The sequence below is a fragment of the Corvus moneduloides genome, chromosome 1, assembly GCF_009650955.1.
Source record: "Corvus moneduloides isolate bCorMon1 chromosome 1, bCorMon1.pri, whole genome shotgun sequence".
NCBI lineage: Eukaryota > Metazoa > Chordata > Aves > Passeriformes > Corvidae > Corvus > Corvus moneduloides.
In genome coordinates, this window is record NC_045476.1 from 85,777,074 (window position 1) to 85,795,431 (window position 18,358).

The following is an 18,358-nucleotide window of genomic DNA, read 5'->3' on the forward strand; positions in this document are numbered from 1 at the left end:
GCGTCCCCTGAAGAGCCGCGTCCTCTGGCGCTGGGGGGCCGTGGTTGAGGAGCCCCCTGAGCACTGAGCGCCGGGAGCAGGGCCGGGAGGTGGCCACGAAGGGAAGAAAAGGCAGTGCCCCCGGGGCGGGGCAGGGCCCGCGGCCGCCGGGGTGCGGGGGAAGCCGCTGCTGAGGGCAGGAGCGCCGGGGGGCGGGCGGGAGAGCAGGCAGGGATTTTCGTCCCGGAAAGGGGCAGGGGTTTCGCCCGGCTGGGCAGGCGCCAGGGCGGCGGCTCTCCCGGAGCGGGGCTGTGACCGCGGCGGTGCGGGGGCGGCGGTGCCCGGTGCCCGGTGCCGGACCCGCGCCTCCCTCCCTCTTTCCCTCCGTCCGTCCCTCCCTCCGTCCCTCCGCGCGTGCCGCCCGCCCCGCCCCGCCCCGCCGCCCGTGGCCCCGCGCGCCGCTCCTCGCACAGCGCCGGGCCGTGAGGGAGCGGCCGCGCCGGGTCACCTTCCCGGCCGCCCGCAGCCGAGAGCCGCCCCCGCCGCCCCCTCCCCGCCGCCATCCACCGCTTCGGGCCGTCCCCGCCCCGGGGAAGCGGGTGCCCCGGGGCATGAGCTGCGCCGCGGGGAGCGTCGTGCTCCCTGCCGGGGAGCCGCCGCGAGCCGCCGCCGCCCCGCTGGAGCTGCCGGCCGGGGCGGGGGAGGCGAGCGGGGACAGCCCCGAGGAGGGCGAGAGCCGGAGGGGCGGCTCGGAGAGCGGGGCCGCCGGCGGCGACAAGCCCGAGACGCGCTCGGTGTGCAGCAGCAGCGAGAGCGGCAGCGGCGGCCACGCCGGCGGGGCCGGCCCCATCTGCAAGATCTGCTTCCAGGGCCCCGAGCAGGTGAGGAGAGGCGCCGGGGGCGGGCGGGCCGGCACCCCGCACACCTTCGCACCCTCCCGCTCTGGGGCCGAGCCCTGTCCCTGGTGCTGATCTCGGAGTCGCTCCCGGCAGGAATCGCCCTCTCCGGCGGCGGCTGTGCGAGCCCCGGCTGCCGCTGTGCGAGATGGATGTGGCAAACGCCTGGGGCAAACCTGAGCCGGCGCAGAGCTTTGGGAGAATTCAGGGATTTTGCTGTGTCTGGCTTGCACGCTGGGTGTCCTCTGGCCCTCGCGCTCCCCTGTTCACCTCTGAGGGACTCTACACAATACGAATTTCTCAGGTTTCTGTTAGACTTTAAAATGACAGTGTTAGCTTACAGGTAATGCTGAGAAGACCTCAAAGTATCATTTCTGTCGTGACTTTACTGGGCACAATATCAGCAATGGATCTGTAACTAGCATTTTATAGCTTGTCTTGGAGTCGGAAAGAAGAGAAGAGCTGATTTGTATAATACTGAAACTACTGAGGGAAGTGCTTAGTTACATTATTTAAGGTCCTGCCTGACAGCTGGCTAGCTGGACAGCACGGAGCCGTTCTCCAAGAGCGAGGTTCTCTTGGAATCGTGACGTCACACATTTCTTTCCAAGTGATGACTGCAAATAGCTGTTGGAGAAATATATCCAACCACTTTTGGAATCTTTTGAGGTATTTGAAAGGGCTAATGGTACTGTCGTTTAACGCACGGTAATATTTTGTTTCACATAGGTACATGCACATGTGTAGGCAGCTTTCTGTCTTTTTTCTCAGTAGAAGCAGCTAGATATTTTTGAGACAGTTACATTTTTGAGTATTTCATAGCCAAAAATACATGCTTTTTCACATATTGAAATTGAGACCAGGTCATTGTTACAGACCCCTAAATATTTCAGTATTTAGTGTACATGTACATGAAAGGTTCCTTTAAAGTTGATGTTTCTGTATTGCCTTTCCAGGGTGAATTGTTAAACCCTTGCCGCTGTGATGGCTCAGTACGATACACGCATCAGCTTTGCCTCTTAAAGTGGATAAGTGAAAGAGGGTCATGGACCTGTGAACTCTGCTGTTACAGATACCATGTTATAGCCATTAAAATGAAAAAGCCTTGCCAGGTAATTTGTTCTTTTTAAAAAAAGTATGTGTTTTCAGTCATTTTTTAAAACAAAATGGTTCTTACTTTTACATCCAAGGTTTTTGGAAAATACAGCAGAAGATCCTATATGCCTCACCAGCTAGCACTTGTACCCACTTGAAGTTGGGTTTTAAGACCAGTTACATATTAAAATGTGTAGTGATTTGGTTCTGTTATGTTTTTCTAGTTTTTGGCTTGCTGTAGAAATGGTCTTTAGAGGTTGGTAAATTCCGTAAGTAGTTAAATCATGCTGAGATGTGACAGAAAACTGGGATCTCCCGGATTCACTTTCTGAACTTTAAACATGTCTTTATTGTTTGTTAAAGACTCACTCAAAAGTTGATTTTGTTTGTTCTTCAAGCCTGGGGTCCAAAGGAGAGAGGTGAAGAAAGCTTCTGTTGTCAGTGTATTCATCTACTGTAAAAACGTAAAAGGAGGTGACTTTTCAGTCTTGGCACAGTTCAGAATAATAGAACAGTCTTAAAGTTCTGTCCACCTGCAGCTGTTTCAGAAGCTGAAATGTGCAGTAACATTTTCCACAGCTCTGTTTCAGCAGCATCAGAACATTCAGCTGGAAGTTAGAGCATTGTCGTGGCAGCATGTTCAGGGAGAGGCGGGAGAGAAACTCAAAGCTCCAGCAGATCTCTTAGGGAAGCCTTAATACCACTTTGCATATCAGAATCCTTTAGAGGCTTTAAATTCCATCCTGGAAATTGTATTTTATAACATCTGAGGAACACATTTAGTAAGATAATTGTATCTTTTTTTAGTTTTGATCCTAAGAGCGCAGAGATGATGGAGCTCTCAAAGGCCAGAGCACTTGGGTCATTTTTCTGTGCCTGCATTTGATTGGAGTTTTATAGAAAAGACATGGTTGGATGGTAATGGCAGTTGTGTGAACGTGATAAGCATTCCTTGGATACAGGATATCTGGAGTATTTGCTTATGGTTGTTCAGATTAGGGGCAAGTACTTTCAGAGCCAGTGGATGTCAATTTTTTTCCTTTATAAATCCTCAAAGGAAAGTTTTTGGTAAACTTTCCTAGATAGAATTTTTATGATGTAAAGCAGTAAAGGATTTGTAAAACACTCCAGATAATGAAGGTGGTAGATTCTGTTTCTACAGAGACATGGTTTGGCATGGGGTTTGATCCTTTTGGTTTTTTTAACCTTTTAAAAATCTTTATTTCTTGCATATCCGCAGCAATCTCATCCTTTTTCTAGCAAAGATGATAGCAATAGTTTGCAGTTATAGTATCTGAAAATAGTTGTTAGACAGCAAAGACATGACACAGTTGTCTGCAGAGAGGCATCTAGTACTATTTGAGATGTCCTAAGGTAGCCAAAATATGTACACAGAATAGCAGATATGACAGAACTTACGAAGGACTCTAGAACTGCAGCTGGAGGCCAAGTGGATAGTAAAGGTCATCTGAAATGTCATTAGATATCTATGTGTGGACAGCAGCATCAAGCCCAGTTCTGAAGAACAACTATTCAGTTTCTGTGGAAAAGAGAAGCAAACAAGAGTCAATAGATGACACAGCAGGCAACAAAGTTTTTCCAAGCTTAAAAGGGAAGTTGAAAGAAACTGAAGAGACAAAAGTTAAATGCCATTCACTGCATGAGTTGTCACCTTTTTTTTCTTTTTTCTGGGGGGGAGGAGGGAAAAAAACCAGATTCATGTTTCTCGTTCAATAGCTAAATACTTGATTTATTCTTAGCCCTGTCTTTCATTTTTTAGGTAAGTCATTTAAGTCTGTCCTTTCTTATTCTTGACAAAATAGCATACAAAAAGATTCCATGGAGTTGCAACTCAAATAATAAGTTAGACATGCAATCGTGAGGTCAAATTCCTGACACCGAAAAGATGACCCATCTCTTTGAAGGAACACAGTCGTACCTTTCTCAGTCTCCTACACAGAGTATTCCTCTTGTAGTTACAGAATCTAAAAGGAAGTCTCAAAATGAAGTCATCTGTGTAATTTTGTAAGGGGAATCAATCTTAAAATGTTCTCCCTCCTCCCCCATATTCTTGACTGTAATAGTATTGGCCGTTTTTAACAGCTGTCTTGGCTTAAACTTTTGGACGGGTTCTGAGTCGTTTTCTACACTACGCAAAAGCTCATTTTAAGGTAACTTTCTGGTTAGTTTTGGCAAAAAGCTAAGGGTGAGACCATTTCAATACAGAAGGAATTTAAAACATCTTCAGCTGAAGTAGTGAATGTACTTAAAAGTTCCCAAAAAAGGAGGACTTCTTGCATAATGTTAGAGACAAAATTTGGACAAGAGTAGTTTACTCTTTCAACAACCAGTAGTCTGCCTCAGTCCATCTTCCCAGAATTGTCTCTACCACTCTTTTACTTATTAGAACTTTGTAGGCAGCATCATAGGAGAGAAAACTGGTGCTATTAACAAAAGTAGCTTTTTCTCAAGTGATTGCAGGTTTACACCAGGTCTGTGCAAAGTTGGTCTATTTACACTCAGGTCTATGCAGATTTACACCAGCTCTTAAGGTTTGCTTTCACCTTATGTATATAAGGAATGTAAAAATGTGTAGGGACTTCAGAAGCAAGAGATTTTTCTATGTTTTCATTCAGAACATTGGAATAGATGAGGATATTCCATTTAATATCTAACATGTTCTATGGTTTCCTTTGCTTCATGGAAGGCAAAGTAATCCCCAAGGAGTGCCTCTTTTTGGGCAGTGCATTCAAGAAACAAAATATTTCTATTCCAATAGAAATTTTTCCAGATTGACTGTTCCAGTTTCAGCAGCTGCTACATAATTTACTTTTAAGAATCCAACCCTGAAAACACATAGATTTTATTGTAGAAATAAACCTTAAAACATTAAAAAAACCCCAAATTAACCCATGGGCTAACAGTGAAAGATGAGCACACAAACAAGTTGATGGTGTTTGATATGATGTATAACAGAGAAATGCAGATTTGGAATTCTTTAATATCCTTCTTAGGATCATATCAGAAAGACGTATTTAACCTTGCACTAGTCCATTAACAAAAGCACATGTTCATGCTGCTGGACTTGCTCCTTTTGGCAGGGTGGAATTTAATCCAATAATAGGCAGGGCTATGTTAATAACTAGAAACTTCATTCCCTCCCTCCCCCTCAAACTATAATGATGGGAGCTGGAACAAATACTGCTCTGGGCAGGGAGTTTTGGAAGGGCTTTTTGAAAAGACATAAAAAGGAGAGAGGAACTTCAAATGTATGACTTGGAAATTAAATCCACTTAGAATTAAATTTTAGATTAACAAAAAGAAAGAAAGCGCAAAAATAAATATTTTTTATTAGTTTGTTAAGCTTATAATTTGTACAGATTTCCTTCCTAGAGGAAATACATTCCTAAAAGAAATATAAACGCATTGTTTTTTTTTATTGGTGCTATCTAATTTTTAAGCTGTTAGGAGATTAGTTCACTAGACTTGCACTTAAGTATGAATATGTATTGAAGAATGTCAGTGCTCTCGTAAGATTCAGAAATAATGTTTAAAAGTGGAATAGACTCATGCAAATGTTGAGAATATATACTTTTGTGCTAAAACCTGTCATTTCTATAAGTGAGTAGTAAAGATATTTAGAGACTAGCCTTTTCTGGACTGTTGCTAGTAGTAGTCTATCATAAAATCATGTTACATTAGATGTTTAATAAATCCCGTTCATTAAAACATTATATTCTGGTACTTTGGTAGAATGGACCTATTCCGAAAGTGATACAATAGATGGATGTGCTAATTTAAAACATAATTGTGTGGCAATTCAACACCTTTTCTGACACCAGAAAAATCACAAAACTTGTTTTAAAAAGTAAATTCTTACTTGTTAGGCCTGATTTCTTAAAATAGAAACAAATTAAGGTGGTACGTTTCAAAAGGTAAGGTTTCACTTTTCCAAATTTTGTTAATGTGCATAATCCTCACTTGAGTAAGCCCACTGGCATCAACTAGATAAGCATGAGCAAAACTCTGCAGCAGACTGCAGGTATGTGAATGCATGTTACATTAAAAAGTGCAAAAGTCCAGTTCTTCGGATGCTTCAGAATGGAGGCCAGTGTCCAGAAAAAATTCTGTAGTAAATGTTTAGTAAAAGTTTTGCCAATGACTATGCTCAGCTGGATGACAGCATTGAGTTCTTCTAGGCATAACTAAGAAGGAGAAAGGGACAGGGCTGAAATCTCCAATTATGCATCCTAACTGTGCAGTGTACTAAGAACAATTAATGCCACTCCCCGTACTGAAGATCTGGAAGGATACATTGTGCTATTCCATATGTCAGTAGACAAAAAAGAACAAAAAGGATTGTTCCAATACTAGACAATTTACAGAGAAGTTTGAAGACGAGATAAGGGACAAACCCATGGTACACTAGCCTTGGTACTGAGATTCCTGGTACACTAACCATTTCTAACTATAATTGAGTTTTTGGCATCTCAAATGGGATGTGTTTTAAGAGGCCTCTTGAAAAGAGAATAGTGAAGCTTTGCAGGAACCCTTTGAATGTGAAGGCACTATACAAGGGCTATTGGAAAATAAAATACTTGGCTGAGATAGGTATCATGAACTGAATGGAAATGAGATTCAATGCCTGAGTAATCATTAGAAAGTAATTAATATGTCAATAAATGCCTAAAAGGACTTAAAAAATCAAATCAAGTCTTTTTAATTTCATGTGATGAGGAATAGAGTCCATCATAGTGGAGAAAGAAGGCCAATAACGTGGTCAAAGTAGTGGACTAAAAGGAATTGTATTTGAAGCAGTTTTGTACTTGCTGAGAAAATGACTTCCGTCATGAGCTTAAAAGATGTGTTACAGTAATTGAGACTTAAGATAAAAGTGATGATGAGAAATCAATTTTTTATGTTTGAATAGTCTTAGATATGCTGCATAGATAGCACATGCAAGTTTTAGAAATACTGGGAACAGGAGGATCCAAATATATATTTAAATTTAAGATAATTCCTGGGTTATAGAACAAATTTGTGTATTGGAGGGACAAATCTATACTGCTTGAGGAAGGGTGGGACATGAAAATCCTAGAGACTTTAATGAACCTAATAGAATGGTAAGATCTGTACAAAAAGTGGTAGAAACAGACTAATGCTTTAGTTTTGATAGGAGAGAGAAATCTGAAACAGAAAACTAGATGTCAGTCATTAGCATAGATATAGTAGCTGTACTTCTCACACTCATTTCTTTTGTAAGCATCTGCTTTTGGCCACTTCTAGGGAGAATTTCCTAGACGAGACAGACCTTTTAATCTGATACACTCAGAGTCATCTCAGTGACTGCACTGGGTAGATGGTGATTATGATGTTATAAGTAGCACGCTTAATGACTTTAAAAACAAGAGGTTAGCAGAGCTGTTGGAGAGGGCATTTGAGGGTTTTTTTCTGTGGTGGAAAAGGCAAAATACATTTTCTGCTTACTTTCTGTGAAAGATCTGAAGGTAAATGAGAGACTGAAAGAGAGAATTGGGTAAGCAATTGTCAGTGGTGCAGAGTACAGAGAGTATAGAAGAGAGGACAGTAAAAATGTCACCACCGACTTAAAAATAGAAATGCAAAAAATAGAAGGCATCAAAGAGAAAATTCTGATGGGATAATGAATTTCATGTTGTGTTTTCTTTGTTTTCTTGTAATTAATGCATAGAGAGACTTGGAAATAAAAGGAGTAGAGGACTGGCAAATAAAGGCAGCAAAAAGTTGTGGAGACAAAAGTCATTTTAGCTTGAGAAAAACGTTTGGTTGGCCATTCAGATGAGAGAACACATTTTTCACAGAGCAAGTGAGCAGGCCACTGGTGCACTGCTAGCACACTAGAGCTGAATATTTGGCTGTTAGCATACGGCGCTGAAGGAGTGCAAGGTGGACATTACAGTGGAAAGGAGGAACAGGCTTTAGAAACTTTAGAAAAAATGATAGATTTGATAACTAATGACAAGAGACAGAAACCAGGGGATGGAAGAATATCGTAAGTACCAATGATCAGAAAGTCATGAACTAATGAAGAATAATAGGTGAACAAAGGAACTGATTCTGTCATCATGGTGAGAGTTGGGTGGGGATAGAGAAGAACTAATAACAAAAGACTAGATACTGACTTACAAGTACTGAAGCATATTTGTAAGTGATGAGGAGAAATGAAATTCATCTGAAGAGGTCAGAGCAGACATCAAATGGGAGCTGAAGCCGTCAGGAAGGAATATGGGGGCTTACAGAAAAAGTCAAACAGTTTAGCAGTTCTGTCAAGGTAATCAAGTAGAATACAAAACTAAAAAAAGCAGAGCATACTTAAAAAAAAATAATAGTATTGAGAGTATGTGGGTGTGTGCCCCTGATATGTTACTCTTTTATTTTCTGTAGCTTATTAAAAAAGCAATTGCTTTCTGTTTTTATTTTGTGAGATGTGTAAATTGTGCTCAAGGCAGTTTGACTGCTAGAATAGTGTGAAAAAACAGTGCAATGTAAACTGTGAATGGTACTTGGAAATAATACTTTAATTACAAGTGTCATCCTGATCTAGTGGTAAGACATATAATACAGATTTAAAGAGTGGCATTATCCTGGTGTATTAAATAATGAGTTAACTACTTCAAGGAAAAAAAAGTGGATTCCTTCAGCCTAAGATTTTCATGGGGCAGAATGACTGGCGTGAGATACAGTGCCAGGTTGTTTTTCAGAGGAAATACATCAAATAACAGTTATTGCTGGAAATATAAGCATAAATTACATATTTGCAACAGACTTCATTATAAAAAAACCCAAAAGTAAAAGACAGTGTGAATGGGAATCAAGGTTGCTACATATAGGTGCTTATAGATGCTGCCATTGGAAATGCTAAGAATATCTAACAATGCAAGGCTTAAGACATGGTGTCAGACCTGCATTTAGGAACCTTTGTGTTCCTGGTTTTTGTCATTTTCTGTTTTCTGGGGTGTTTTCCCAATAGCTTGATCTGCTTGAAATTTGTTTAGTGATCAAGGATTTCTTAGTTTTCACAATAGAAATTTCAGTCTTCTTGTCATATGTCAAAAATCCCAATTATTCAAGTCTTTAATTCCTGTCAACAGAGATTAGTGAAGAATACTGAAACCAAGAGGTGGTTGTTTCAGCAGGCTTCTTTGATTTCTTCATATGAAAAATTGTTCATACACGATGGTGTACTGCTTTCATACAGCGTGTCTATGATTCCTTAGCTTATACCGGTTTGGCAATATAAGTAACCTGCTTTGAGCACCAAATACTGTCAAAACATCATGACTTCTCTACCAGTCTGTGTTAACTCTGAGGTGTCCCTGTAGTTTAATCCGCAAATGAAATTTGTCAAAGAAAGTTTTATTAAATTAATTTTGCGACTTCCTTTTAATACTTCTTGGTTTTGAATGTTGGTCCATTCTCCCTGAAGTCTTCAGGGCTTCATCCCAATGACTGGCAGTCATGTCAACTTCTTAATTTGCTATATTGGGGAGACAGCTTTTGCACCTCTTGCACTTGGATTTTTAAAATTTTTTGTCCCATACGTAGATTCAAAATGGATGTTTGCTATTCATTCTGAAGATTCTTTCTTGTTGCTTCAGCAGTGTGCAGAGAATAGCCCCTGCATGCTTTTGTGCCTACAGTGCAACAGTGAAGGAACACTTTGACCCCAGTTCCTTTGAAGTACTTGTCTGAGTCAGAGCATCCTCATTGTGCATTTTGCCTGTATGACTCTTTTCCCATGGGGTTCTGTGCTTCTTGTTTTAATTTATTTCAACTTTCCTTTTTATTTCATTTCTTCATTTCTTTTTTTTTCCTTCTCCTTTTGTTTACATTTCAGTGAAGCTCATGGAGAATGAGTATTCTTATCCTTGGCCACATGCTGTTTCCTTACCCACTCCTCTGTGTGTATGTGTCCCATGTTTGCATATTTTTCTGGCAGTATCTTCCCTCCAGGGCAGCACTGAGTTTTGTGACAAGCATATTCCCAGTACTGGAATGCACCATACTGTTACCCACACAAACCATATTAGTGGATGGAGGCTATTTCCTAAGCTAAGGCTCATTTTTCTCACCTTTTATGGCCAAAGAACAGATATAATAAGATAATTCCTTAGTAGTTTCACAAAGTCATGAACCTTACCATCAAGACAAAATACTAGCTAGTTTTACGTGTGTTTAACTACTCTCCTAACACTGGAAGCACGTTATTCCAGGCGCTACAAGGATTTTGGAAAAGGCAAATTCCATAAAACTGGCAGCCAGGAAACTGCTTCTGAAGAAAATGAGAGGAAACTTCAGTATGCCTTCTTTTCTTTCCCACTAAGGAGACTCCTTCTGGTCCCTGGGCAAGAGCAGACAGACAGAAAGTCTACATCTTAATGGAACACTGTATGTATCTCTCATTGCTTTATCTGAGCAATCTGCAGTTTACTAGAGCTTGTGGTTACTCCCAGCACTTTCTGTTCCTCTTTGAATGGCTAAATTCTGCATCTGTTTCAGGGCTGCTCTTCCATAGGGGGAGAGCAATATGACAAATTTTACTTGAAGGAATGGGCTTAACAGCTGATGTGAGCTCATTAAGTCACATCAGAATAACACAAATAGAATATGGGAGACTTACACTTTCAGCCTTTTCCTGCACCTGCAGCCCTGTTCATCCACATGTAGTGACCACAAGAATCATTGTAAGGTCAAATCATTTTATGTCACCTTCCAAAAAGGACACTTTGCTGGTATTTGAATGTACAAGCGGACTTAAAATCCTCCTGAGGGTCACTTCCTCCTCACCCACCATTTACAGAGTATTGCATATCATCTCATTGCCTTCTGGATGCTTGCACCAAATAGAAATTTGATTAATAACTGTTGCTTTTCCGGTATCTGTCAAACTTAGGGAAAGATCTTCCTATCCTCCACTTATATCCACAGTATAAGCAGAGGGACCTTCAAATGCAGCTTGTAGAAATGCATTCATGGGTGCATCATCGCTCTCTACAACTACCTGAAAGGAGTTTGTAGTGAGGTGGGTTTGACCTCTTCTCCCAAGTGAGGAACAAGCAACAGGACAAGAGGAAATGGCCTTAAGTTGTGCCCAGGGAGGTTTTGATTGGAGATTAGCAAAAATTGCCTCATCGAAAGGGTGATCAAGCATGGAAACAGGCTGCCCAGGGAAGTGGTGAAATCACCGTCTCTGGAAATGTTCAAAAGGCATGTGGATGTGGCACTTGGCAATATGGTTTAGTACTGAATGCAGTGATGATAGGTCAATGGTTGGACTTGATGATCTTAGGCATCTTCTGCAACTTTAAGATTCTGTGATCCTATAATCTCTGGGATTTCAAAATCCTCTACTTCAGCCTGTCCTTTCCTTCCTATAGCCTTGGTTAAAAATCTAGAAAATAGGTGAAATTTCTTTTTATTCTAGGGAAATGTGCCTACTTCAGAGTTTCTCCACTGAGAATGGATATCATGTACTTGACTGTGTTCAGAAATTGTGGAAAATATGTTGTGCATTCAGTGGGAAGAGTTTATGGCTGTTGGAATTTTAAAAGCTTATCCTTCCCCTGGGCCTTTCCCTCCTGCCTTTGTAGATCTCACTGATACAATTGCTGTGAATCTAGCCCCAGCAATTAAACCTACAAGATCTAAGGACTTCAGCCTTCTAGTCTAGACCGTTTCAGAATAGAAAGCAGTTTCAGTAGTTTAAATACTCCCAGATGTCCTGGTGTTCATCATGTGACACAAGTGAACCTTTGTCTTCATTGTACAACTCTCATGCATCAGGTCTTCATGATAACCTTCAAAACCCTTCCTTGTTTGGGTTCAGAGATACAGCCTTCCAACCTGTTTACTTAAAAATCATCTAGAATTTCTGCAGCTCTATGTCCTGCAATCCTGTTGTTAGTACATCTGAAGTGCGGATAAGAAGCCATGTCTTTGTCCCAGTGTCACTCTCTCTGTTTTCATCACCACTTCTCTGGGCAACCTGTTCCAGGGTCTCACCACCCTCACTGCAAAGATTTTTTTCCTAATATCTAATCTAAACCTACTCTCTTTTAGTTTAAAGTTGCTAAACCTCATCTGATCACTACACTCCCTGATAAAGGCTCCCTCCCTGTCTTTCCTGTTGTCCCTCCTGTAGGGGAAGAGAGTTTGGTAGAATATGTTTTATGACAAGAAAAAGAAAATTACTTTAGAAAGCTAACTTTTATTTACAAACTCAAATTCTTGCGGGAATTTGCATACCTCCAAAGGGGTGGTTAATTTGTACATCTCATGTTTACTTTCATTACTAAAGGAAAAGCACTTTCAGAAAACTCCTGTGCTGGAAGACAGCAATCCAACTGTTCAGACTGTCTGTGGCAGTCAGCATCTCTGGAGGTTGTGGGTCCAAAGTCGCAGCTGCTTAGCTGCCTGCTGGAGGATTCCACCACTGGACTTGCTTATTATGTTGGTTGAGAGTCTGGGCTGCTTCACTTTGGTGGACCATGAGCAGGCATTCACAAAGTGCCATTTTAAAAGCTGTTCTATTGGAAAGATGCTGAAGCTTGTTTTCACAGTCACAAGAAAATGCCAACCTTTTCCCATCAAAACCTCATTCCAAGTTCCCAGCATAGCAAAAACCTGTCTGGTGTCAGTATACTGGCCATTTTAATGATTTTTTTGCATGCAGTTTTTTTATGATAGTGATTCACAATCATGTAATTCAGAGTTGGATGCTGGATAAGTTACTAAGTCATCCAGGACTGACTGGGCAAACCTACCTGAAGAAGAGTATAAGGTCATCTCTTTACCAGGTGTCTGACCCACTTACCTCTTCGAGTGCTTTGAGCCATGAGCTCTTACACTACCTGTTTCACAGTCCTGAGATGTTCCATTAGCTCAGTCTGCAGCCACCAGTCTTAGATGCTCTGCCCTTTCTCAGCTCACAGGCTTGATGTTTCTCAGAGTCTAATGAGTAAGTGAGAATTTCATCTGAGATGGAGAAACCTTCCCTCCTTTTTCATTAGACATCATCCATATAAGGATGAGTTGCCCACAAACTCTGGATATCAAGAAATTTTTGTCTGACTACAGTGGCAGAACCAGGGCCTTTTGAAGATCTGTTTCCCTGTTTCTATCCATTCAGAGAGGTGAAAAAGAATCATAGGATCATAGAATGGTTTGGGTTGGAAGGGACCTTAAAGACACTGGAGTTCCAATGCCCCCTGCCATGGGCAGGGATGCTGCTTCGTGGATGAGGTTGCTTAGGAACCCATCTAACCTGGCCTTCAACACTTCCAGCGATGGGACATCCACAACGCCTCTGGGCAACCTGTTGCAGTGCTTCACCACCCTCTGAGTAAAGAACTTCTTAGGTTTTTTTTTTCGTTTTTTTCAAGTGGGTAGCAAATATTTCAGGGCTTATATCCTACAGGACCACTAAGGTGTTTTTCTAAGAGTATCCTCAAGTGTTACTGTTAGTATTGGTAAGGAATCCAGAGACAGTGCTGACTGTAGGGTAGAACAATCTTATGAGCTTCTGTTCTGAAAAGAAGACCAGTAGCTCCATCATATGTAATCAGTGAATGTAAAGAGGGGACTATTGTGTAGAAACAGCAATACATGATGGTGTTTATAGTCATGAATTTTAAAAATGACAGTTGCAGAACAGTAAGTAGTTCTTCCTTAAGTGTGTTTTCCATATGGACAGCATGTACGTACCTTTCATTCTTTTTCAGTGCTTTTGGTATTTGAGAGAAACTGATGGTATATTTATTTTATGTCTGTATTTGTACTGCAAGAGAAGGTACATGGGTTATGTGTAAGTCATATACATGCCATTAAGCCAAGAACAATTTATAGTTTAGGAATTTTCAAGCACAATGATATGAATGGATATTAAAGTCTTTGGTATTGCAACCATTGCTCCTTGCAGCACTATGATTGCTGATGCACAATGTAACAAGTCAGACAGCTGGGAATTTTCAGTGTTCAAAAGCATATTGTGCAATTTAATTTAATTACACCAAGGGATTTCAGACATATTCATGATATGGTTAGAGAGAAATAGAGAGTTTCTGGTATAGTGTATACTATAAAGGCAGCTATTCTCTTTTTTTATAGATAGAGCTATAATATTAGATGATATGTATTATCTAAATTGCCATGCTTTGTAATTAAGCACTACAGCTTATATGTTTTATAAAAATGGACTCTAATAAGTAACTGAGTGATCAAAACCATGGCTACCCAAACGATTAGAAAAAATTCAGTACTGATTCAAACAACAGCACATATTAGTGTATAGTTGTGATTATTTAGCAGTACCTGAAAAAACGAATGCAACTGACTTTTAAAATTTTGCTGTTTAATATATACTTAAATAACAACAATAATAAAATATTTATTAATAATAATTTTAACATTAATACATTATACTAATTCTTGTAAATGTCTTATGCATACTTTTAAAGCCTTCTAGTTATTATACATATGTGATATATAAAACATGTAATTAATATTAATTAATAAATTATAATTAATAAATAACTTAATTCTTACACTAGGCCAAATTTTCAAGCAGTGTATTATTTACCATATTCATTTGCACTGTCTAAAATTTTATAATTATGACTAACTTCTCTTTAAGTGAAGATTTATTGCTGATTTAATTGACTATAGAATCAATCTAATTGATTTGCTAATCTAATAAATTACATTCAAGTTGACTTTTAAAGCAGTCTCTGGCAGGTTGCATACAGCTCAGAACCCAGGATTGTTTTCTTCATGATTACATGCTAGCATATAATAGCTTGGTATTCTTACTGCCCTGCCTTCTAACCTTAGTCCAAGATACATGTTATCTTAGGGATGAGACAAGGCAACAAGCTGAACTCGGGATATATTTCTTGAATCTTTTTGTTTCCCTTAAAATCTGAAGTACTCTTTGTTTCACATCTTAAAAAAAACCCACATGAAGTCAGGATTGCTTCTTCCCTCATGAGCATTTTTCAGATTTTTGTATGAAAATTCTGATTGCAGTCTGTCAATTAGTTTTTGCTCAGGGCCAAAAGGAGTAGAGGCCAGTATTTGTACTCAGTTGATTTCTGGTGAGGTTGTACCCTTCTCTGCTGAAACACATCATTGCCATACAGCAACAGGAAGAAGACTGAACAGGGAAGGTGCAGCTCCCTAACTAAAGGTGGGGAGTTGCTTTGTTCCAGAAGTATTGTTCAACTATTGTGAATAATGTTGCTGCAGGATGCAGGGAAATCCAGTGACAATACATGGTGATGTTACTTGATTGCATGTCTTTGGATTCAGAGAGTGTCTAGAAGGAGATAGTGGAAAGATGTAATTATTATGTACTTCAGACAAAACAATGCTTTGCAACTAAACTGTGCTTATCCAATGGAATATGTTTGTGCATCTGCATTCTTAGGGTCCTCTTTCAGTCTTCTTTCAGTGAACTGGAAACTTTGAACTCTAAAATTCCAATTACATGGCATTTCTTTCACTTTCACGTGATTTCTATGGTTCTTTTCCATTAAAGCCTTTCCATGGCTTCTTTTTGTGCATTCAGAGCCCACTGAAATATGCCAGTGACAGAAATAGTTCCTGATGTTTTCTTTGTACCATACTAAAATAATTTCCCTACTTATCCCCATGGAGATGCTGTGAACAGAGTAATCAATTTCATTGGCTTTCCCTTTGGTTCAGTGAACATCTATGTATTGTGTGGAAGTGTTCCAATAAATTACTTGGAAGAAGTTCTACTATTGAATATCCTGAATAACACAGAAATCTCAGTTATTAAAATAGTATCCTTAGAGGTGAAAGTTTAACACCTTGCTTTAACTCAGGTGAACAATGGGTTTGAGGCAAGGTTCTCACAAGGGAATGGACCAACCATTAAGGTGTAGAATATTCTCATATAAACTCTCTGTGTTTCCTTTTGCACGGGTTGGAGTAAAAAAGACAGAGAAGGAGTAGCCAGCACTTTCAGAAAGTCAAGCTAGCAGATGAAATGGGAGTTTCAGTAAAGGAACCATAATTAATACTTGAATACTTTTAACGTGATAGACAAGAAGGCATCAACAGAAATTATCAAGAGCAGATGATCCCTGTGTATAGTGACTAGTGTCCAGGGTATTTTTGTAGAAGATGCGTGTTCTGGCCCTCCATGCTGAGCAATTCTTTACATACATTTGCTGAGTGTATCAATATCATCATGAACTGTGCAATCTTAGCCTCATGCTCAGCATTTTTTTAGCTAGAATTTAAAAACAGTTCTTTTCCCAGGAGAGAAGGAAAAAGCAACTCCAGAACCCTTTCCCATACTGTCTGTGTTCAAAAAGCAAAATACAGAGTTGTATAGGCAAAACGCGGTTAACCATCCTAAGTGACTACATGGCATGAAAATTGTTAATACGTCCCTCATATTGCTCATTTATGATCTTGCTGAGGTTTACTTCCTCAGTGCAATTAGAATGAATGTTTTTTCTCTCAGTTCTTCCAGGAATGTGGACCTGACCGTAACAGGACAGCCTATGTTTGAGCTAAGCTTTCAGTTTAATTTTGCAGATCATGTTTTAAGTTGCAGAGAATGCAACAACCATGGCAAGCTTTAATTTCCTCCAGTCATTAATATTTAATTTTCAGATAATGCTATCATAAGTACAGTAGGTTGCAATGAAATTCAGTATTTCCAATAAAACTGCAACAGAAATTGAACACATCCTACTTTACAGTAAGAATAGTGTTTATTCACATAGAATGGTAATTTCATTTTCACCAAATATACACATTCATGGAATGTGCAAAATACCAATGAGCTAAGCTACTAAGCTAAACTTAGTTTGAGTCTCATAGGAGTTAAAAGTTAACTTGAGAATAATTTACTTAACCTTACATGTTTCTTAGTTCCTCCAGGAACCTTTCTAGACTGTCTCCTCTCTGCTCTGTTGTGTACCAGCAGACATCTGTTCTTGTTTGTTGAAGTCCCCCATGTGAGCCAGGGCTAGCAAGCATGAGACTTCTCCCAGCTTCCTATGGAATACTTCATCTGTATCTTCATCCTACTTGGGTGGCCTGTAACAAACTCCCACCAGGATGTCTGCCTTGTTGCCCTTCCCCCTGAATCTTTACCCATAAACATTCAGCTCTATCCGCACCGTCATTAGGCTCTAGTCAATCATAACACTGATAACATTCAGGACTATCTTGCCAACTCTCCTTCCTTATTGATCCCACCACCTTTATTGGGGGGGGAGGCCCTAATTCCTACATGACCATTCTCAGCTGTTTCTCTGCTTTCTAATGTATCAGTAGCTCTTGTGCCTTTGCTACCTCATGGATCTCCATTCCTGCCTCCACTGAGATGGCAGACCAAAGGACCTTTGTAGCACTGTCCCTCCAGCACTGGTGTGCTACCTCCAGGCTGATTTTTAGTGAGCATGGCTTTATCCCTTTTCCGTTCAAGTTTAATTTAAAGCTCTTTCAGTGAGCCCTGACAACTCCTGTGCAATGATCCTTTTCCTGCTTTGCGACAGGTGCACCCTGTCTGTCACCAGCAGGCTCAATGTCATGTAAATTGATCCATGATTAAAAAGACCAAAATTCTGCAGGGAGGGAGTTGCAGAGGAGATTTGCCCGCTGCGCTGGGCAGGAACTTGTCACCATTGTCCCCTGTCGTTTAGGTCACTGCATTCTGTTGGACAGAGAGAGGATAGGGAATCCTCCATATCATGCATTCTGTCTGCCCTTTTGGGCCTGTCCCGGGGAAGGTAGTTGAGCTGTCTCTTGACTCCGATATTCCTCAGCCTACTTGCCTGCTCCTGGAGCTCTGTCACTAAGTGGAGTAACTCCTGTTCCCTAGCACACTTTCCACAGGGACGCTCACTGCTGCTGGCCCCTACTGGCACAAGAGCAGGGCACACTCTGCAGCCCGGCACCAGGGTGTCAGTGTATTCCCACTGCAGCCCTGCCTGGGCAGCTGCCTCAGCTGGTCACACAGTCCTGCAGTCTTGCCTAATTCCTTTCATTTTTTGGCCATCAGCAAAAAATAGGTAGCGATAATTTCTCAGAGAAAGAATAATGTAAGACTAAGTAGTTGGCATCGCAGCTCAGCTTGTGGTCTCAGATCCTAACGTCGTTTAAAGAATCATTAAAGATAAAAGGTTTAACTGTTCTGCTTTGTAAGTAGTAAGATTTTGAAAGGTGAATGTAATAGAATGTGACGATTTTGTATATTAACTAGGATGTCCAGGCTTCTGGACAGCCAGAAATCCAGGATGTACCCACTGTAGGTATAGATGTTCAATCAGTTGTGTACATGCAGTAAGCCAACACTTCCAGGAACTGTCAAC

At 40.7% G+C, this 18,358-nt stretch overlaps 1 protein-coding gene across 1 annotated transcript in view; it reads left to right on the top strand.

The window, feature by feature from the left end:
* Positions 1 to 524: 524 nt before the first annotated feature.
* MARCHF11 (membrane associated ring-CH-type finger 11) overlaps positions 525 to 18,358 on the top strand; it is a 31,854-nt gene continuing 14,020 nt past the window's right edge. Inside the window, exons 1-2 of the mRNA XM_032117725.1 lie at positions 525 to 860; positions 1,832 to 1,987. Of these exons, the coding sequence (XP_031973616.1) occupies positions 591 to 860; positions 1,832 to 1,987 (426 nt within the window). The 5' untranslated portion in view covers positions 525 to 590. The remainder of the gene's footprint in view (positions 861 to 1,831; positions 1,988 to 18,358) is intronic.